The sequence below is a fragment of the Scomber scombrus genome, chromosome 4 (assembly GCF_963691925.1).
Source record: "Scomber scombrus chromosome 4, fScoSco1.1, whole genome shotgun sequence".
Taxonomy (NCBI): domain Eukaryota; kingdom Metazoa; phylum Chordata; class Actinopteri; order Scombriformes; family Scombridae; genus Scomber; species Scomber scombrus.
Genome location: NC_084973.1, coordinates 3,507,093 through 3,530,374, shown reverse-complemented (window position 1 = coordinate 3,530,374; position 23,282 = coordinate 3,507,093). Strand labels below are relative to the sequence as shown.

Genomic DNA, 23,282 nt, shown 5'->3' with positions numbered 1-23,282 from the left:
ATATAGAGTCCCCACTCTGCTGCTCTGTCTCTTTTCAACAGAAACACTGTTTGCAGTCATAATTAACTCTGATTGTTCTTGTTTACAGATTTCGAGCGATGTGAAATTACAGTCTCTGAAACTCTGTTATTACTTCTTGTATATGCTCCAAATGAAAAGCCTCCCGACAACAGAAGGGGTTTATTAGCCCACTAGAGAACTTTTTGTGTGAAACCTTTGTAATAAAAATGTACAGTATATCGAGATAGGGTTGAAAATCAGCCAAGCGGTCCATTATGAAAATAAGAGATTTTAAGATCTGATGGTGAGACGTGTCAAGAAGGGTATTTCTTTGCATCGTCACAGGGAGACTGTCACAGGGTTTACGGTTTAAGCACCACCACACAGGACAGGACAGGACAGCCAGGACACGGTACCTCTCCATCGCGGAAGCTGCCTCCTGCTCTCTTTTCCGCCTCTTTCTCTCAGCAATGCCCCGGAAAGCCCTGCCGGGACGTCAAAGTGTTAAGTGGTTTTGCGGGGGAAATAAAATTTAACGTTTAGCTGCGCCTGACCTAACACCAAAGAATTTTTGTCTGAACCCAAACTGACCCAAGAGGGAGATAACCTTTGCAGAACGTATCTGATTTAACTCAGAAATCATTTACACTATACTAATAGTCTAATACGTTTGGATTTGAGCAAGAGTTTTTGTAAACTAGGCTTTGAGCCTAGTTTAAGGGCTGAAGGGCTTAAGATTAGGACTTAAGCCCTTTGGGTCTAGTTGGGTTCGGGCATAAATATAAAGTTCTAGTCAGGGCGTGATGGGGCAACAATAAAGAAGGGGTTCAAGGTGAGGGGTTTTAGACCTATAAGGGTTAGTGAAGGGTTTGATTGGAGTTGCTGAGAGGTTAGAGTTAGCAGCACAGTGATGTTTTATCCACCAGAGGCAGAAGATGTTGTGAACATTCTCACACACACTGTAGACACACACACACTAGGACAACAATGCAAAATAGGGGTCAAGAAGAGACACCTAGTGGTAACCAAGAAACTGCCCATCCTACCTATCATATGTGAGTTGATACTGTTAAGTATTAGCCAACCAATGCCTCATACTAATGACTGACCGTAATCTACTGTTTGAGACTTTACTATGATTTGATTTTATGTACCGGTCTTGATGTGTGTTATCAGTGATTCTGCCAGAGTGTAACTTGGTCAGTGTGGGTGTGCCTCTCCCAAAGGGGACAGTAATGGCTCTGACAGGATGTCACACATAATGAGAATCATCTGTGACAGTGTATGTCAGAAATGAAGTCATGTCCTGCAGTCTGCTTTTGACTGACAGACAGCTGATGAGCTGTGAGGCGACACAGTGGGCTGAAGTCTGTACAGTGCTTATTATCCAGGAGCCTTCACAGCCCTGCCTGTGTATTACTATTACATTTTTCTTCCCTTGTGAACTCGTCACTTTCTGTTCCCTCTCCTTCAAAAAAGATGAACATGTTGGAAGTGACTCTTCCTTCAGCCTGTCACTTCTTCCACCATCTGTCATTACGAGAGGCTCTGAAGGCCTTTTTCCTCTTTAGTGCCATAACCCAATCCTGCAGATTCCAAAAAAATATTACACTACAGAGTAGGCTGTAACCTGCAGTATGTCTTAGATTTCATATGGGAATTCTTTAGTTGCTTTAGTGATGTTAATATGTAATACTTCCAGCTAGATGCTGCATCCTTTTATATACAGAACCATGCAATAACTTTTAAGTGGAGAGAGTGACAACAGGAAATTGTACATACTGATGTAATACGTTTACAACAGCTAAGGCTAAACCATTTATATATTAATTGAAGTAGAATGGGTCATCCACTAATCAGAAGATTGGCGGTTTGATTCCCAGCTCCTCCAGTCCACATGTCCAAATGCTATGGGCAAGATTCTGAACCCCACATTGCTCCTGAAGGCCGTGCCATCGGTGTGCAAATGTGTGTGTGAATGGAGGAATGTGGCTCGTAGTGTAAAAAGCACTTTGAGTGGTTAGAAGACTAGAGAGGCGCTCTATAAACACAGACTATTTACCATAATACAGATTTTTCTGCCCAATTAAATTTCAAATACAGTATTTTCTAAAAAGTAAACTACAGACGTATTTGCTATACTATTAAACATGATAAGTTGTCAAAAACAAAACAAATGTACATAAAAGGAATCAGATAAAATAATGTTGATGTTGAGATGTTCCCATAGTTCTATTTTCTTTTCAAACCAGTAGTTTGGACACATTTTTTAAGTTAACATAAAAAAAGTAAGATATTGGGATATTGTATGAGATGTATGATACGATACTCAAATTTAAAAAAAACATCATGACATTTAAAACTGGTGCTCTATCTATTAATACTGTTAAATGGCTAGTAGCGGTAGTCAGCTATGGTTATAATTAGAAACTGCTTTTAAGTATTTTCTCTAATCACCCTTAACTAATGATGCTACTGTCTGTCTTGGTTTGAATGCAGATCAAGCTGCAGAACTACCAAGTTACATGTTAATGAAAAATGTGCAATCAGTGATGATGTTTACTGTATGTAGAGAGACAATGACAAATCTCTTCTTCCAGTTTCCGGTTTCTACCTTTCCATAAATGTACATTTTACAGAGTGGTGCATCTCCTTTTTTTGTTGTTGAATAAACCATCTTTTTCGGCTCAGTGTAATAAGTGCAGACATAAGGCTGCAGAGAACTTAACCTGATTAAATTGGCGAACTTTAGTTATAGCTCAGTAAATTTATATCACCTGGCTAAATGCTGACAGCCACAAACTAACACTTTCACCTATTACACATTTTAAGGCAATAATAGTGTTATTTACATTGGAGCTTTTGGGATTTGAAAGTTGCACTTATTCAAATTGCACTTTTGATTTTAAACTGATTACACATTCAGTTATAATGCTAGATACATGAATACTTATTGTTACAAGTCCTTTGGTTATGACAGTAAAAATGGCTTTGCTCTGACCAATATGATTGTCATGATGATTGCAGTCATTTCATTCCTGCTGTACAGTACCTTCCCCTGCATTTCACTCAACTACTGACTGAATCTTTGACTTTAAACACCGGGTCCAGCAGAGACACTGAGGTTGAGGGGGGGTTAAGGACACAGCAGAATGAGTAGCACAAAGCCACATGAGGATAAAAAAAAAAGGGTTCAAGACAACGTTACCTAACCCACAGAGTGAGAAAAAGAAAGAGCAACGAGAAAGAACAGCGGGGGCGGTTGAAGGAGTTACTCACGATATTCTACAGTCGTGGTTTGGAAAGCGGCCACAGAAGAAGAAGAGATGAAGAAGAGGAGACAAAAATGAGAGAAAAGTTAGCAACCGGCGATCGCCAAATACTCCACACACACACACACACACACACACACACAGATCAGAGACTGCTTCATGTTGCAGTTCTCACTATCAGGTTAGGACACAGTGAGTGAAAAAAACCTCACCTTTAGTGGAATGCTTCTGCCTATCAACTTACAATATCAGTGAGAAATGCACAGTATATCAAAGTCTAATACATCATCAGTACATCTAGGGCATGCACACTGGATATGAAAAGATGATGAAAAGAAGAAAGAAAGAAATTAACGACTGGCCATAGACAAATATCAATTCTACAGAAAATGTTGTAATCAATCAAAGTGAAACATCCCCATCATATTTGAGGGGTGAAAGACACTAAGTGGCAAATCATTTAAATCCACTGTCAGGCCGATATATATCAGTCTGACCCTAATAGGGACACAGGCGGATGGAAACAGCTGGGAAAAAAGGGAGGAGAGACGCTGACATATGGAGAGAGAAGGGGGAACGTGGGAGAAACAAGGGGAAAGATCACAATGGGTGAGCTTTGTCTGTTTTAAAGGTCATAATTATAGGATCTGGGTGACAGGTGATAATTAAGCAGTCAAGATGAGCAGAGGGGCCTGTGGGTGGGTGTGTGTGCATGCATGTGAACTGTCTAGACCAACACATATTCAGTACTTTCCAATCCTGCTTCGTTCTAAGATTTTTGACTTAAGATGACTAATTGGTGTTATATATTCTTAACTTTATATCAATTTTAATGTAAAGGTTTCTCAAAAATACGAATAGAAAAGCTTCTTAAGATGTGTACATAAAAAAGTGGTTTGGCATATAGTTAAAGAATTACTCTAAATTCTGATGTAATTTTTTTCTTTTTGCTTTGTCTTGTGTGTATAGTAATTCTTTAGTATTCAGTACATGGATGAATATCAGCCAATTAGTGTTAGTTGTTTCAATATCCTGTTGAATTAAGGAAGGATTCTGATTTCATTTGAATTTGAAAAAAGGCAATCTGTATGGAAGCCTGCATCTGCCAATATATAAGAAAAAATCAAATCACATCAAAAATGAAATTACATTAATAAACATTTCACTATCTGTGAGCAAGTGTAATCAAACTTAAATGTTATAATATTATAATTAAAAAAGTATAAAATGTATTTAAATAATAATAATAATAATAACCATAATAATAAACTTTGTATTTAATTTAAAATATGTGATATAATGTGGTCAACAAAAGATTAGTGTATGACTGCCTTAACACTGCCATAATATGAGAGAAAAAGAGATTATAATAAGAAATCTGATTTTAATTTTGGCATCTACTGACTTCCATACAGTCATACAATCATACAGGTTGAATAACAGAAGTGGACAACTATGACTGGCCTTACTTCATTTGGAACAAGCTAGTACTGGCTTTCATATTTTTCGGTGAGACCAACGAGCGAGAAAAATGTGTGAATGCTCATTAAGACTTTGTAGTAGAAAGAAAATGTGAGCAGGAAGACTTGGAAGGAAAAAGGCTGGGCCGTATCCTGCCAACACGGTGGTGGTTCAGTAAGACAGAGATGACAGAGTGGGAGTGAAGGCGGATTTCCATGCCATACTCACGCCTGCATGGTGGTGGTGGCTGTCTGAAAGCTGAACATATTCTCTTTGGGGAACCAGCTATTAGGATTGTCCTCTGCAAAGACAAAAAAACAAAAGGCAGGCGTGGTATCAGTGAGCGGAACATTCACACACGGGCTTTACAATTAGCGGAGGAGGCTCGTAAATGCATGTTGACAAGAGAGTGTGAAGTGAAATACTCAGTATAATATAAATAATCTCAGGGTGCAGTACGTTTAAGATGTTTTGAGATCTTTCTCCCCACTTCCCTTACTTGAAATGCTTTTAAACAATAAGTTCAGCACAGAAAACCACATTGCTAATGGCATGATAGATGGACAATTCCTACATATTCTTTCCATCTTCCATATCAATCTAAGCCCCCATCCAAGTTCCCATCAATCATTCTATACCCCTGTCATCAGTAGACGCTCTGTCCTCGCTGTACATCCTCTCCAGTTTCTTGCGGTGCTTCCCTCCATCCCGTGGTGAGGTATCCAGGTCCAGGGAGCGCTGGCTTTGACATGGAGCACGAATGCAGGCCACGCAGTCTGAGGTGCAGTCGTCCCGCGACCCCCCTTTCCTCAGCCCCCAGTCCCGGATGTTGTTGGCGCTCCCTGAGCTCTGCAGCGGCTGCGATGATGATGCCGGGCCTCCATGATGCTGGTGGGCATGGTGATGATTGCTGCGGTTATGGTTGCTACGGTGATGGCTACCACGAGCGACTGCGGCGGAAGGTTGGCTGGTGCATGACGGGTTGTTGTCCGGAGCCTGGGACAGAGGCTGCTCCCTGGAGCCTTTCAGAACCTCCAGCTCCAGGCTCTCCTCACTGCCACGGCCCCCTAGGGTCATCCCTCCCTCCTGGGTGATGGTGTACACCCTGGCTGGCTTCACCGCTGTGCCCCCTTCTGGGACTCTGGCACCTGGTGGGTTCTCTGTGGAGAGGCTGCGCTCCACAGAGAGTCGACGTTTGGAGGGTCCAAAAGGTGCTTGAGCCTGGATGGTGTTAGTCTGAGGCTGGGATTGTAGGTGAATACTGGGGTTTGACTGGCTGGAAGGGTTAGGCTTAGTTATGGGCAAACAGCGGCTCTGTGGTGGCAGATTGTTGTTATGCAAGCGGCTGACGTCTGGAGAGTCGCAGTCCTGGCCGGGGAAAGTGTCAGACAATAAATGATCTGGAGATAGAGGCAAAGAAAAGGACAGAAGATGAAGAGGAGTAGCAAGAAAACAAAGTTATTGACAGATAAATCATGTTTGCAATTTATCCAGCTTTTTTAAATGGGTAGCAGATAAATGTCTAAAATGTAGATGTAAATGAAACGAGACATAGGAAGTAGACAAGAATTGTTTGTTGTTTGCTGCTCTTTGGGATTTGCAGTTTTGGCAGCAAGGTGGTAAACATTTGGGAGCCAGCTAGATTTTGGGAGAATAAGAAGGAGAAGCAGAGAGGTGGCTAATGGACAGGAAGGAGCAGGGAGAGGAATGATGAAAGATTTGGAAATGGATAAACTGATACGGAACATGAAGGGCTTTGGCAGAAACAAAAGCTCTGTGGTCCTGTGTGGTCATGGAGGATAGATGCTCCTTCTCACTGAGTAGGCTAGGCAGCTGCAAAGCCGCAGGCTTGTAAATAAGTGTTAGCTCATGGGAGTAAGTGAGCTTTTTCATGCAATTTGTGCTGTGGATAAACAAGCACAGGGCAGGACACATACTGTATATGATATATATGATACAGGACAAGTTTTTAAAGTGATACTGATGTAAACTGAGCAGAGCTAACTTTGTTCTCTGTTCGCTTCACCTAACAAGGCTCATTTTAGATTTTAATAAGTAACCAGATGGTGCACTCAAAATGGTCAAAAAGTTGAGTGCGGAACTATGGAAACTTCTCGCCCTCAACGGCCACCAGGACGCTGCAACAACACTAAACATCGCTGCATTATTCAAATGTAAATTATACATGGTTTTTTTTGCATCACTATACTGTTGGCACATATAGGCCATTAGCCAGGTGAGCTAATAGCTGGGAGCACTCTAGCACTAGTCAGTCACAATAGTTCTACAAGCTAGGTGACTTGCTAACAGTTGGTTAGCAAGCTAGTTAGGTTAGTCGCTAAAGAATTACTAAGCTTAGACAGTTTATTGAAGATACACAATTGTACAAATGAGTTCAGTCTCTTAACTGTCTGTAAACTGTAACCTTTATGTGGAGCTGTTTATACTCCAACAAGATTAAGTGGACAGCTAAAGCATGCTAATGTATTACAGCTTTTGTTTTGGACGTTCCGGCTCCTTGTTTTTCCTCAAAGGTCAGCACTATAAAGATGGTTTATATGGGTCAACAGTGCAAATTTGCATTCCAAATCTCATCAAAGTTGAAAGTGCAGTGAAAAGAAAATGTACTTTGTATCTGTTGAGTGCAGTGACTGATTTCCATTTAATTCAATTGATTTATTTCACCGACATTATTTCTTCTTTTAAATGCTGGCACAGTTCGTATTTACTGTTAAAGATGATGAAGTCATAATTTCAGTGACCAGGGTGTTTTGCTCATTCAATGTACAATTAGAAAAAAATGTTGTTCATTAGTGAGGTCAGCCTGTTTTTAAGATACCATGTTAGACTCTTGGTTTTCCTATTGTTCATTGTTGGTCAGTAGATAATCACTTTCTTTCCAGAGTGTGCCTGTGTCACCTACCTGCTCCGTTACGGTTCTCTGGATTGGTATTGGACAGGTATTCTCCGAATGCTCTGGCTGCTCTGTGGAGATACAACAGATATAGCAGTTAACCCTGAGAACAATCGCAGTATAACACAGAGAAGTGACTCAGAGTCAATTTTTCTGCCTGAGCTTTTTATCTGTATGGAGTGACTGTCATGGCATGCTACCAGTCAAATAGATAACACCACCACAGCAGTCTGAAAGAGACTATTTTATTGCTAGTGTCCTGAATTCATACTCAGTAACAGCGTAACAGCCTTCTTTCAGGAGGGTAACAGCCTTTATAGTGACTGGAGGACTGGGAAACAGCTTGGAAGCTACAGCTTGTCTCTGCTGCGAGGCTGATAGGCCCCATAGGGGACTGTGACATTGCATGTGGCAGCCAGAAAGCCAGGAAATAGATGTAGGAACATACACGTTATGAAAGCGCGTATATTGGTAGGGACAGTGGAGAACTGGCACAGTGTGCAGAATATCCATGCAGCAGATTGTCGCTAAATCATAATATCCTCTTTTACATGTAATTCTCCTCTGACTGCTACGGTCAGGGTTTAAAACAGGTATCTACACATTTCTGAAACAAAAAATGACCCTTTTTGGACTGAAACAGAAGATATTTAATGGATTTCATGTCCAAAGCACCACACAAAACTATGATTGCTTTAATATTCGACACTGGTAGAAACAAAATGCCATGTGCTGTCTTCTGCACTGCTACATGACCACATTTGTAACAGTACAATGCTAAAGCCAACTCTGATTATTACACAAAAAAGGCACCAGCAGCTGAATTTACCAACTCTGAAAGGGGTAACGGCCTTGAATAACTGTGATTAGCTCATTAACTAGCATTCAAACTCTGTGTTTCAGAAGCCACACGGCCTTCAGACCTCACTCTTATTACAAAAAATCTACTTCAGCACATAATGGGGCCAATCACCACTATTGTACACTGGGATTTTACAACGGTTGGGGGTTTCCGACTTGGTTCAAGAATATGGTTGTATAACATATGTCATGCAAAATTAAATTAAATCAGTAGGTAAATATATTGATGGTGTTTGATGGATGGTTAGATTTTTGTAGTTGTTGAAAAATCAGTGTTCACCATGAGGTATGAATTTTGGCTCAGATGATAAGGACGGTAGGTACTGTATTTTGAATGGTGCACAGTGCCTGTGTGGGAAGGCTCTTGGCCACATAGGCAGTTAACCAGCTGAGGGGCTTATGTCTCATGTCAGTGCCAATCCATGCTTTGTTGCCCATTGACCCTATGCAACCTGCCCTAGAGTAATTGACTATGGAGTGGTATGTCAAGAGGCTGTGATATGTTGCCCAACAAATTAGCAAAGCAATGACAATGATCTAATCAGCGCAACCGCATATTATCATGTTTGTTTGTCATTGTGGCTCTTAACACTGTGTTATTTTGTAAAGCTGGTCACATAGTTGCTAAAATGTAGCCCTAAGGTGGTCTCAAGCAGCAGATGTCAACGTGATACATTCCCACTTCCAGTGTAGACATAAAGTTAAAGGACAAGCACATCATTTTTGACGATACACATGAGGTCAATAAAGGGCAATGACATGCTCCAATGACCAAAAATGGTTTCATCCTCCTTTGAAAAATGGAACAATTACTCAGAATAGCTGCAGTATCACTCTACTGTAGTTTATATTGACTTACACAAAAACTGAGGAGAGTTCTAATGCTGAAAACACACCAAAGAGCGACAAAACTTGACATGAAATATATAGTACCGATGTGGACCAAAAAACACAGTTGACAAATTGTCGATATATCTGATAGGCTATGTTCTCTGAAGTGAGATAGGTTGCCAATGAGATGTCGTCCCTTGAAACTATAATTATTTTGTAGGAAAGGGATTCTTATATATAGTCTAGATCCATGATGAGAGATTAATTGTGCCCTGGTGTACTTGAGGAGGACAGCACTGCTCTGCCCATCATCTGTGGATGCATCCCATATTGTAGACCTGCGAGCAGCATGGGGAATATCACCAGCTGGTCCAGGGGCTGAGGCTGGACAACGACCGTTTCTAGCAGTGCTTCAGGCTCAACATTTCTCAGTTTAATGATCTGTTGGCAAGGGTGGACTCACATATCAAGAGGCAGGACAGCCAGCTAGAGGCGAGTCATTTCACCTGCTGAACCGCTTGCAATTTGTGTCCGGTGAGTGACTGTAAATGTGGTTTGGAAATAAATGACTTGTTCAGTAAAACGTAGGAAAAATACAACCTTCTTTTTTTCTGCATCTTTGTAATTGTACATTGTGTCGTCGTACGGTATGAGGTGTGAAGAAACAGTCATAATCAGTTATCTTCCATTTTTAATGTGTTTCAGGCAGGAAGGAATTATTGGAAACATAGGTCGACACATCAATTAAACTATTTCCAACTTTTAGTTTGGCTGCATTTGGCCACAGGTTTTCCATTGAGATTGCATGGTAGTTTGAGGGGGGGGGGGGGGGGGGGGGCGCGGTCATGGTGTGGTAATTTCAGTTTGACTTGAATTTATCCTTGAATAAAGCAGCTGAAATAGCCTCTTCATTGTTCTGGCACAAGATACAGTAAGTAAAATCAGCAGCTGTACTACGGTGTGAAATAGTTTGTTTTATACTCAGATACACATTCCTCCTGCTGAAACACCCACATTCTCAAGATACACATCATCTAAAAGATATAGGCCACACACACACACACACACACACAGAGCGAGAGAGAGAGAGAGAGAGAGAGACACATAGAGAAACAGTAAAGCCTGTAATCACTCTTTTCCCACTCACTCCGACCTTGCATTCCTGCCATCTACACGCACAGATACACAGACAGACTCCCACATCCTCACTCAGAGACTGAGTGTGGAGCAGCATGCAGAAAAAATAAATAGGCTACACACAAATACCCTTGCAGACACATGAACACATGCACGATACTCTCGCTACATGCATACACAGAGCTGAATCTCAGGGGGGCTGCGATGAAATGGAATTGCTGTGTTGTTGCTGTAGCCTATATGCCTTCCTGCTACGACTCTCTAAGTAATTAAATATGAGGCAGCACGTGCAGTGGCGGCGCCCCCCCCTCTCCCCATGAAAACTCCCCTCCCATCCCAGTTAGGATGATGGGAGAGGAGGAGGAGGAGGAGTGAGGACACGACACGAGGAAGAAAATGCAATCATCTCTGATCTGTCTGCTTGACTTTGTGCACTCTTCCTTTTAAAAAATTCCATATGTGAGAGTAAAGTGATGTAAAAGCACAGAGGACAAAGCGCTGCAGTGTCTACAGCAAACACAGAGCGGACTTCTATAAGTGTCGCTTATCTTGTTAGAATCTTGACCAGAATGCAATCTCCCTGTGCTGCTTCCAAAACAATTCACTTTATTCTCACATCATACTATATAAAATAGGGCTGAGTGGTTAAAATCATTACTAAACTATGAAAAAGGATATTAACGTTAATTCATTCCAACATAGCTGGCAAAGATGGCTGTAATGGACTTTAATGCTAGTTACTTTCCGCCATAAAACAGAAAGGAAGAAGAATATACCTATCCAGGGACTATAGATGAAAACTAGTCTCTTGGCTAACTATGACACCTTTACATTCAAATAAATAAATAAAATTGAAAAAATAACGTTATCTTTTACATTCTACATTCTCCTTAAAAGTGGTGATTATATGCTTTACTAATATGATATAGGTTCTGTTATTTGTTAGATATCTCGTATCGTCAAAAAAAGCAGACACTAGATATCACCAACTAATGACATAACGTATTTAGCATGCATTAGCTCAGAGGGCTATCTCGGCTTGTTTACTATAAGACCTGAACGTCGCTTTTTTCCCCCATCGGCCAATCGATTGGTTGAAGATTAGATAAAATTTCAGTCAATCACGATTTTCTTTACGTTATGTATGTTGCACCAAATTATGGAGAGTGTGTCGATAAGAGTATGAATAAATATTGGTATCGATAAGCAGTATCAGTGTCGATATATCAGCATCATATTAGCATAATTTTTTAACGTTGTCTTCACAGCTTGTTACACTGCCCCCCAATGGCCAAAAACAATGATTTAATTAGTACAGCCTTTAAATAGTTGAACAGTTGTGCGCATTAGAGTCTTAAACCCTCTATCATCCCACTCAAAGCACTCAAATCCACAAAATTCCCAAAATCAAACTAGTCATAATTGAGTGATCTAACGTCTTAAAATCATCTATGTTTGCTGTAGGTCTTTTTCACAGCCCAAACATTTTGACTCAAACAGCACAGGTTCAAGTTTTTACAACAGATCACGGCTCCACTCTATTTTAGTGTCCCAGTAAGTCGTGCCGGTGAGCCGGCAATAACCTTTTTTCTTTTTTTTGTTACAGCAGACATTTTCACTTGTCGTGGCAGTAAAAAGCACAGATGGAACTAATAGCATTTACAATAGCTCAGTCCCTTGTAAGTGGAAGTGTACAAGGCAGCCACACTGGGGAACCTTCACGCACCGTGCCGGGGTTATGAATTTGAAAGAAACTAAATGGGATTGAGCCATTATTAATGTAATTAATTTCACCTGCTTTTCCTCTGCTGATGTGTCAGAATGTCTGCAGTAAAGGAACACTGGAACTGGAGCAACTAATTGAAATATAGCCATTTTTACCTTTATTTGTTACACCTATTTTTTCTAATTTGATATGTTAATGAGAATTTACTATCTACTGTATCAAGTATGTGATGATATTCAGTGCTCACAAGGGTGAGAGCAGAGTAATACACACAAAAGCACCCAGGCTCTGCGTGCTCCTCAGGCAAAAGCGGTTATCTGATAATGTTTATCACAGCAGTCACCACGGCTTTTTAAACGCATTCATTTATTTTTTTACTCCAGAGGGCTCCGAAACAGAAAAAACACATATTACGCGTCTGCGTCGGAGAGTTTTCACACATTAATTATACATCACAGTTGAGCACCGTCCGGCTACGCCTCGTCTCTCCGTGGCCCCCGTGAAGCCACCGCAGCCAGAAGCTTTACTCTCTGCTTTTGGAGATTTTTTTTTTTTTTTTTTTTCATACTGCATGTTTTCAGCCATGTGACATGAGTAGGGGGAGGGAGGAGAAGAAGAAACACGATGACAAGAAAGAGATGTGTTTATAAGACCGAAATAGAAAGTAAGGAGGGAGTGGGGGAGTGGGATGAAGAGGGGAGGCATGGTAATTAAGGAAAGAGTATGAAATAAAGGAAAGGAGGGGGGAGGAGACAGATGATATAATGCTCTTATGAGATGGTCATATAGTGAGGTTTCTCCTTCTTCCTCTCTATGTGTGAGTTAGTGGGATGACTACATATATATGAGGCACATATGAATAGTGAAGCGTATATATGCCTGGGGACACATTCACATATAATGGCACAGTGAGCAAACAGACGAACCTCAGTACTGTGACAAAGAAGGGGAAAGGTCCTGTGCTGGTCTGAGTGAGTGGTTTTGCTTTTGTGTGTGTGTGTGAGTTGGAGCATAAGTGTGTACAGGCTTTTTTTTTAAGTGCATGCCAATTAGCACATGGGAACATTGTGGCCTCAAGTGTATGTATTTGCTAGCACTTTTGAGCATTGGAACATGAGTGTATAAATGGTTTTGCATTAGTCACACTGATCACTAGGATCACTATTCAAGAGTGTAAAGTCTAACTGTAAAATATGATGTGCTTACATTATGTGTGATACTACATTGTCCTACAGGATTCTGTGAAGGGGATTCTCTTGTGATTTAAAGGACCATTTTGTCGATTTTCAACCTTATTTCTAGCTAAAATCTCAGCGGTTGTTGGTGATGTTCTCTGTGTCTCTGGGGCAAAAATGGCAAAATATGTTGCTCTTCCAGCACCAGCACCGTCATTGAATGTGTACAGTGACATAGTTGGGGGGGCAAAAAAGGAACTACAGACTGTTTCGGCTCGGATTTCTACGCTGCGTCTCAAATCACATACTTCTGTTAGTACGCTGTGTACACTATGTACTTCCTCGTGTAGTGGGCACTTACTGGAAATGACGATTAGCTAGTTAGCAAGCTAGTGTTAGCATTTGCGTTATTGTTTGCAGTACCAAATCATTACAGACTGCTAAATTAACCAAATAAACCTACTGATGACTTGTATGTGACAACAGTATTGCGGTGTTAAGTACCAAAAAAAACCATGTGAAATATTGTATATGTAACAACGTCCTCGGCCGGCATTTCCAGTTTGAAAGGTGGTCCCTCCCCTTCTGCTATGTAGCCAAGGTGGCCCATAGTTTCACATTCTTTTTTTTGACCGCTTTCTGCATTTTCCCCATAGGTCAAGATAGCGCATACTGAGGAGTTTATTGCTTCAATTAGCAACATTTATCATCAACACTGATTGGACACCAATGTGGTGAAGGAGGGAAGGAAGAAAGATCAACATATCTATCATCTTCTTGCTGTGGGCTCATCAGGGAGTCATAACATGAAAAAGACTGGATTTGGCGAGGTGCCTGTTCTCCACAACAACAACAACAACGTTCCTCGCTCACACTATGCAAAGTGAAGATGATTAAATGACTGTGTGATATTGTTGAGACCATGGGAATGTTAATTAGCCAATCTGAAGTCTAACTGAGGGGCAACATGGCCATCCATCAGGTTTTTATTTCCCCTTTGCCTTTTGACAATGTAAGGCCAGAAAACTTTAAATTAATAATAAAGGATGGAAGAGCATTAAGACCATGATAGGAAACAAAAATGGAATAATGGGGTGGTGGAGTGGTTAGAGAAAAAAAGCTCAAATAAATCTTTTAAAAAGAACTCTGTAGAGCTTCTTGAAACTGCAATTTTCTATGGGTTTGTCACTATAGGTGACCCTTATTGCATCTCAAACTACATTTGTATTCATTTGTACCCTGTCTCTTAACCTTGCTACTGTACTGTACTACTGGTTTTCAAGAAACAAGCATCAGGGTCTCTCAACCATCCTCCAACAGCTCAGTGTTCACCTCTGAGGCACACTGCTACCTTAAAATGAAGCGTTACTTTAAAAACACTATTCAGAAGTTCAATACATAACCAAAATGTGCAAAGTATACTCAATTTGATTGTAGGGTTTCTTCACTGCAGCTGCAGCCAGGCAGAGGCATCACTCATACCAGAAGGAGGTGACACTGATGCGCTGATATTCAATAAAAAGACAATATCAGTCCAAATGTATCTTCGAAACCATATATTGTAGTTACTGTTACGGCAGCTATTTTTCTTAACAGTGAGCCTGTGTCATCATATATTGAAGATGAGTTGAGCTTCCACAGCCAGCTCCAGCTGACAGAGAGGGTTTGTTTAAGTTTTTGACCCCGCTGTGCCCTCCGTGTTCCATCCGCTCGCTGGGAGGCGATCAGCGATTCAGGCCTAATTAGTCAGATCAATGAGGGGACCGACAGCCGTCTCACTGCTCTACCTGCTTCTATCATTAGGGCGTCATTACAGCCGACAGAGTTATCTGTTATTAAAGACAGCCGATGTTGCCCTGTGGACTGGATGAACTAATTGTTAAGAGGAAAGCAGAGGAAATAGAACAGGGAGAATGGGAGTGGGAGGAAGTGTAATATACTGTATGAGGATTCTACACAGAATACATTTATATGATGTTTTCTGGGGCTGTAGATTTAATCCCATAATGGAAATTCTTAAGGGCATAGGACAGGTGCCTTATCTAGGACCTATAGAAGAATTGAGAAGTAGTGTTCTTCCTATAGTCATTGAGATTGTCAGCCTAGAAGAATCAGTATAGTTTGAGATGTGTGATTAGGGAGAAATAGAAAGTGGGTCTCCTTTTCATTTGTATTCTACATACTATGGTGCCTTAAAAGACTCAGTTTTTTCCATGAAATGACAAAACTCTAAAATACTCAGGCTTACGGACAATGAAACATTGGAATAGTGTTAACTTTGTCTCAAAAGCCCAAAAAAGAAGTAAAGGGACAACAACTGACACTTTAAGTGCTTTCGCTGCCACTTTAAGTACACACAGAAACTGTCTAACTGCAAAAAGTCTGATTGACGATTTGTCCCCCCCAATTTTTAACAAAAATTGTTGACTGAACTGGTTAAATAAAAGGAAAGGAAAAGACAGACTTTAGATTTATATAACACCATTCTGGCCTGTGTCGCTTTTCCTCATCTCCCTGTGTCACTGTCCACCAACATCGTCCTATCACCTCCTATCTCTCTGCTCAGCACACACTGGGAGGACTGGCTAGTAAAACGCTGATGACTTCATTAAGGGACACTTGCTCCGCTACACTCCACTGACAACAAAGGCCATGAGTCAGGCAATTACCCATATCTCCCCAGAGACTGTGAGTGGGTTCAACAACGGGCGCTGGAGGGGAAAAAAGTAAAAAAAAAAAACTAAACACAAAGTATCTCATCCAAACAGTTGTGAGGCTGGATAGTCGCTCATGCAGGAGCAGCCTCAGGTTGAGGGAGGGAGTCTTCTGATAGTCTGCTGTCATATTGGGCTGATATTGGGTTTTATTAAAGGAGGAACTAGGCTGGAGCTTTATTGCCCTTTAGCACTAACTGACCACAGTATATTTCTCTGGAGGTTTGTGGGGTTGTGAGTTTTGTGGATTTCAAAAACTCACTTTCCATCCCATTCTCCTCAACCTCGTCATCAAATGGAGTTTGAAGGTGAACTTAAAACCCCTTAACACACACACACACACACAGTGTTTCTGTTTGACCTCTGCTCTACTGACCAGAATACTGATTTCTTGTGAAAATGTTCTTATAATCACTATGTCAGTCACAGGCTAGGACCCATTATAGCTCAAAGGGACAGTACATGACCCTCATTATTTTTGCAATTCCTCCTGGTCATCATAGAAAGGTCAGCTGAGGTCATAGATTTAACGACTCGAGAGAAGACTGCTGCCGTCCATTTATGATGTTTTGGAGGTTCTTCTTCTGTAAGCTGTCCAGGTTTTAATATTAATTGTTGTAGGTGTTTGACTGGTAAAAGTACTCCAGTGCAACATTCTTACTGTGGGTTTCAGTAACGCCAGAGTAGCTACTAGTAGCAGTAGATTTGTTAGTCTTGTTTTAGTATGCTACAATGGTCTGACTTGTTCTCATTGACAAAAACATAAATCCTTTGAAAAATTCAATACCTGAATCTAATTTCTGGTATTGAATATTTGGCCCAACATCACTCCAAGACAAGAATGTTGACATTGATCAATTGCAGGGCTGCAACTAAAGATGATTGTCATTATCGATTCATCTTCCGATCCATGTTTTGATAATTCATTTGGCCAATAAAACATCAAAAAACAATGACAAATGTTCAAATGCCCAAAATGCCCAAAACCCAAAAAGATTCAGTTTTTATTTTTTTATTTTTTTTTGTCAGACAAGGAAAACACAGCAAACCTGAAATAACTAAGTATTTGGCAATGGATGCGGATTCATCTTCTGCTGACTTATTGCAACTAAAAAAAAAAAAATTGCAACTATAGCTGACCCTGCAAAGCCTGTTTAATTTTCACTGCCATGTTTTTAAAATTTAAACAGTGAAAAATACTATTAAATTTGTGACGGGATAAAAAAACTCCAGTTACCTGAATGAAAGTCAGACTTCCTTCACACCCACCCATCAACTCCACACCCTTACAGGGAATTCATAGCGATACAGTAGTGCCATCAGCAGCCATTTAAAACACAAATTCTGCTGTTTATAAGTGCGAGAGAAAAAATAAACTAGACTTGAACTTTTATTTAAATGCATTGAGTTGCATTCTGGATTGTTACATTTCAGTGACTGACAGACATAAAAACCTTTCAAAAGTGTTCCCAATATGGATTCCTCTCTACCTTCTGTTCAATTATATGAAGGATGCACTACTTTCTGCATTAGGACTAAATGTTGTAAATCATTAGATACAGAATCACATAATTCCTAGAGAGACTGGGCTGATTTGGCCATGCCTGCTGTATTCCTAGGTTCAGAATGAGACCTTTGGTTTCCCTTTACTGTATTAAATATGCCAATTCATATTTAAGGATACTGTAAATCATCTATGAGTAGTGTCCCTTTAAAGACATGAAAAGAGGCCAAAACTTCATGTGGATTTGCACCAGTGAGTCTGACAGGTCTATATTTTCAAGAGGGGACCCAGATGTTTTATAGCTAATAGCCACACTGGACCGTGGCTGGAGCTTATTTGGGCAGTGATGAGCACAGGGTTGCTGCCAGAGGAAAGAGGGAAGAGTTCACAAAATCATATTTTCACCAAAGCGGAAACTATTAAGGGCTGAAAAAACTGTTGTGTTGTGCAATTCCTTCCCAAAGTGACTCAAACACTCTTGAAATATTAAAGGCGATGTTCGCCCCAAAGTGCTGGTTATCTTTCCTATCTAGTGGCTGATCAAAGCAGACGGCCTGGTTTTTGTGTGCTGTTCTACAAAGATTTTCATAAACAGGACAGGGAGGTGTTTTGAGCCATCACTGAATGCTCGAGGCACAGTGCATAAAAGAAAACTAATTTTCCCTCAACTTTCCTTAAAGAGATGTTAAACACATGATTAAGTGCACGGTAAAAGACAGTGAAACCCAGCAAGCATGCAAGACTTTCATTAACCTTTTCCTTCTTTCTTTTGCACAATCCTCTAGGACTATTAAAATAGTCAGTCAAGAATGTTCATACATTAGCATCAGAATGACCTGAAATGCAAAAGAGACAATCTATTCCAAATCAGCCAAGTTTCAAATGCATATTCATTCTGGCATCCTCTTTCTCAGCCCCATTTCTATGCACATAAGATGCCTCCCCTCATTCTCCTGATGAACTCAGCTGTGCCAACAAGATGCCACACATGCAGCCAAGACTCAATGGGAAATAGATGGATGGCCTGACTATGCTCAAAATGTTTAATTACATGTTTAACTTCAGGTTAATGACAACATTCTGCCTGATTCATAGCTGATTCCAGAACACATGAGCTCATTTCCAAAAGCTAAAACAGCACCCCATGCTGTCAACAGCTGATGTTATATTAGAAAAGTCTGAACCTAACTACATCTGCGATTACCTAGAAACCCTTCGAGGTGTCGTCAGTAAACTCTGCACAGCATGCCCATATTTGCCAGACTGGTTGGTGGGTGATTCTGCACTAAAGAACAGTGAATGAATGAGAGAACAAGACAATCTAACAAGGCTTAAATCCACTTTTCTCTGGGCGGTCACCACACTAACAAGTTTTCATCAAGACCTATGATGTTAGAAAGGCTACTTTGTATTACTGTATATTTCAGCTTTCATGGAAATTGGAATTTCGAAAGGTAGATATATGATTTTTACAACCTCCATGAGGTTTTGTTGCATTTCACCATTTTGCATCATGGTAAGTTATTGTGTTTCTAGCCTGTCAAGATATAGGAGTTTCTCAGCAGTAGAAACAGTGATGCTAGCTTTGTGTGTAGAGGTTTTAAAAGGAATTGCTTGTTGGAAAAGTCAACTGCCTAGAGCTGCATGATTACGGTAACACAGTCCCATCACGTCCACCGCCAAGTCAAGCCGGTCACCGCTTCAGAGCTGAGCGAGCGGCTCAAGTGATGGGACGTTAGTTATTCTCTCAGGCTTGGCATTAAGAATGACAAGCAGAGTGCCGACTGATATTCCTGAAGCAAAGTCAGCCACCTAATCACAACCCTGGAATAAAGATAGGCATATAGACAATAGAGGCGATAGAGAATGGACTGCTACAGAAATAAATGCATTCAAAAGGTTTACCGTATTAGTCCAAATATAAGGTGGGGTATTTTTTCCTGGAAATATGTCTGAAAAAGTTGGGTTGTCTTATATTCGGGGTCTAGACTATTATAGTGTAAAACCTTCTCCTACTTAAAGCATTCCATTCATAGTTGTTTCTGTTTTTAGTGAGTGTGTTAGAGTCAGACAGCCCTAGAAGTGTTTCATTAGTCCTTTTTTAACCTGAAGGATCCTGTAACTTGTTTTCTACCACAGAGAAGGTAAATGTATGAAAAAATGAAAACGAGTCCAAAGCATCTTCCGTCGTCTCGACTGCAGAAATGGAATATGTCAAGCTGCCAAACACTGTCACACACCACTGTCACAGATGATAAGGGGCTCAAAAAGAAAAAACAATCAGTTTTATAAATGATAACTACCATAGAACATCATTTTTGTCCGCTTCTAAGAGCCTGGCAGGAGAGTGTGTGAGTATGTAACTATACTAAGATGTGAGTTATATTCAAAAAGTCTTCTTCCCAATGCGAGTATTGGAAACTGTAAGGGGAGGGGGGAGGTCTTATAATCAGGGCCAATACGATATTTAGGAACCAAACATCTGTGGTTTAAATGATGTTCTATGGCTGTTATCTAGACAGTTTAAATGGCTAGACCTACCTCTAATTTGTGCGGTAAGTAAAAAGTCAATATCGCGGCACCTACAGTATACCTTTTACATGTCTGGATAGGATTGCGTACAACAAGGTCTATACCCTTCCGAAATCAACAATCGCGGCAACTTTATGAAGCCATTGGCCAGGTGTGCAGATGTGAGACAGTTCACAGGGTTTAAACTTTTTTTTCCTAAACTCTCTTTTGTAATCTTACACACTGCTTCCATCGATTTTCATGTGTACGACGACACAATGCAACACAATGAGTGCCGTCCAAGAAAGACCGTCTCACCCCACTCACTGTTCAAAGCAGCTACGAACAGTTTTGCCTTCAGACCTTTACCTTTAAACCATCTTTTCCAGCCCCGTTCTGACCATTAATTGGAGATTAATCATAATCGGAGCCAACAAACATTTCAAATCGGTCACCTGAGAACATTAGTTGCTGATGACGTTGTTAAAAACTCATTTGTTATAAACTCCAACCACACAAAACCTGACCAAAGCACAGATAGTCAACCTGAATCTATTGTATGTTTCCAGCTACTTAGGTAGAGATCTAGTCAGTATTTTTCAAGTGAAATAGTGAATTTAATGACACTTGAAGGGACAGATGTGTTAAGTACAGGGTCAAAAGCAGAAGTGATTAGGATCCCATTAAACATGCTGCTTTCCAGTATAATCTCTCCACTGTATTGCTATTCACACTCATCCAATGACAAAAATGTGGGATTGGATTTGTCAGAGAGAGAGACCACTAATCCCCGCTCAGCTCAGACTGAAGAGCGTCTGGGATCTAGGAGAGGCGCTATTGTTCGCGCTGAGAGCCTTTAAACTCTTTGTCAACTGGAGTGCATCTCATGATCGCAGATATAACGGGGCGGTATATGTGGAAGCACATTTACCTTGGCCGTGGTCCACATGCGTGTCCGGAATTCTGGCTGTGATTGGAGTCAAATGTATGGAAGTTAAGCACGAGATTTAAAAAAGCGAGCGAGGTGGAGAGGGAGGCGATAAACAGATTAATAGCACAAGGACGACAAATAGAGTGCGGTGGTGGCTTTGGAGGTGGAAAGGTCATGCATTGTTTGCTTAAGAATATGTGCATGTGTGTGTTACTCCAATTTAGCAGAATCATGCATTTTAGAAGGAAAGTAGGTGTATGCTCACATGACTGGGAGAAATAGAGCTCTTTCTGACTGCATGCCGGCGTTAAGAGACTGACTCCTGAGGTCAGTAAGTGGGCGACAGAGCGCATCTTCTACCATACAACATTAGTCATCCCGCAGCCTTATTCAGACTGAGAACACACTGATCTGACAGCCATGACACCAAGACCTTTAATGGCATGACTCACAACGTTTACAGTGTGATTAGAAATCAGCCAAAAGTCCAGTGAGTCCGGCTGGACGTTACACATTTATAGATGACTATGACATTAAAATAAGATAAATGCACTCTGTTGGCTCTACTACATGCAAACAAATAAATACAAAGCTTTTGTTGTTGCTGTGTTTATGTACACTGCTGTTCACAGTATTACAAATGTGGAATCATGTTCAAGTCATTGTGCAGAGGAAATAATAATGGGCTTAATGAACCAAAATATGTTTAAATTAAGTTTTGAAGCAAGCCAGACCAAATCCACAGTTTAAAAAAAATTTAAAAATCATGAGTGTAAAACAAATAGACATTTCCTCTCTTTTTTTTCTTCTTGAAGGTTTTTTTAGGGGGAGTTTTTCCTTATCTAAACTGAAGAACCAATGAAAGAGGATGTATTTGTGGTACAGTAACAATGTGTTACATTGTGGCAATGTAAAGCCCTTTGGTGAAAATGGGTGATTTGTGATTCTGGGCCATATATATGCAAATTACTGAACTTGTAATATAGGCAGGAATCAGATATGTTAATAAGGGAATATATATGAAATTATAACGCACTCATGTGCATATAAATGACAAAGAAGGGGATTAGGAACTTAAAACTTTGTTGAAATGTGAACAGTAGAAAAGGGAGTTTGCAGGGAAGATGTGTTTTTGATTAAGAGAAGATTTTTTAATTAATAGTTTCCTTAAAATAATCTGCTGAGATAAAGTATAACAAACAATAAGCCAAAGTTAAACTTTAAAAGCAGCTACGCAACCTGTACTCTCTATTACAAAAGCTCACATTAACAGAGGAGTCACGAACAATGTAGAAGGACCACACAAGCAGTTCTGATTCCACATGGGGACTTAATCAGAATGTATTCTTTTATTGTCAAATAGACAATTCAAAGTTCACACCCAGCTGTAATGTGTCTAAAGATGTGATCTCTTAAAGTATCGACTTTGGTTAGTTTTACCCGACAGACGTCTCTTCTGCGCTCTGCTGGTTCTCTCCGTGCGGCTTCAGAGCGCACAGACCCCCGCTACAGAACCCACTGCCTTCCCCCCTCCTGGACACACTCACCGAACTTTTGCTGCCACGGAAGATATCGCATCACTCCTCAGATTCTTCCTTTTGGACACTGCAGTTCCCATGCTGAAGTGGAGACGACCCAGGAGAGAAAACGCAGACCATTCCACTGACTGATCGGCGAGGGAAGCAAACAAAAGAGAAAAACACCAAACGGGGAATGAAACTCATCCGTATCCAACGCTAGTCACGCTATAATAAATTCATAGTTATCACTATTATAATATATCTTTGATTGTAAAAGCTGAATGCTCCAGAAAGCTGCGGGGCTCAGCGTGGAGCGCAGCAGCACTGATGGAGGATCACTCAGCTTGGTGATGCGCTCTGCTCTCCTCTCCTCATCCAACTGAAGCTTCCAGGAAGGAAACTGAGACCATAAAAGGAAGACCTTCCAGCCTCCTGCACGGCCTGGACAGGTGCGGGGTGGGCAGAGAACACAAGATAAATACCCGTGTTCATTATATGGGTGTGTGTATTGGATGAGAGGAAACGTGGACGCTTGAGTCCATAAGTAATCTTGCAGCTTATTATCGGTTATCAAGCAAAACAATGCTGTGACATTCTTCTGGATGCTGTGTCGCTTAATGAAAACATGTCCAGATAGCATTGCACATTAAAGACAGAGCTTTCCTCACTGCTGTTATCAGTGACACCTGACATGAACTGGAGGTAATGAGACATTGGAGGTTAAT

At 40.7% G+C, this 23,282-nt stretch overlaps 1 protein-coding gene across 1 annotated transcript in view; it reads right to left on the bottom strand.

Annotated features, from left to right (window-relative positions):
- The window catches only part of nsmfb (NMDA receptor synaptonuclear signaling and neuronal migration factor b), a 50,108-nt gene extending 27,453 nt beyond the window's left edge, over positions 1-22,655 (bottom strand). Inside the window, exons 1-6 of the mRNA XM_062417809.1 lie at positions 22,585-22,655; positions 7,657-7,718; positions 5,372-6,133; positions 4,962-5,034; positions 3,280-3,285; positions 417-485 (exon numbers count right to left, since the gene is read on the bottom strand). Coding sequence (XP_062273793.1) covers positions 417-485; positions 3,280-3,285; positions 4,962-5,034; positions 5,372-6,133; positions 7,657-7,718; positions 22,585-22,655 — 1,043 coding nt within the window. The remainder of the gene's footprint in view (positions 1-416; positions 486-3,279; positions 3,286-4,961; positions 5,035-5,371; positions 6,134-7,656; positions 7,719-22,584) is intronic.
- Positions 22,656-23,282: the final 627 nt, after the last annotated feature.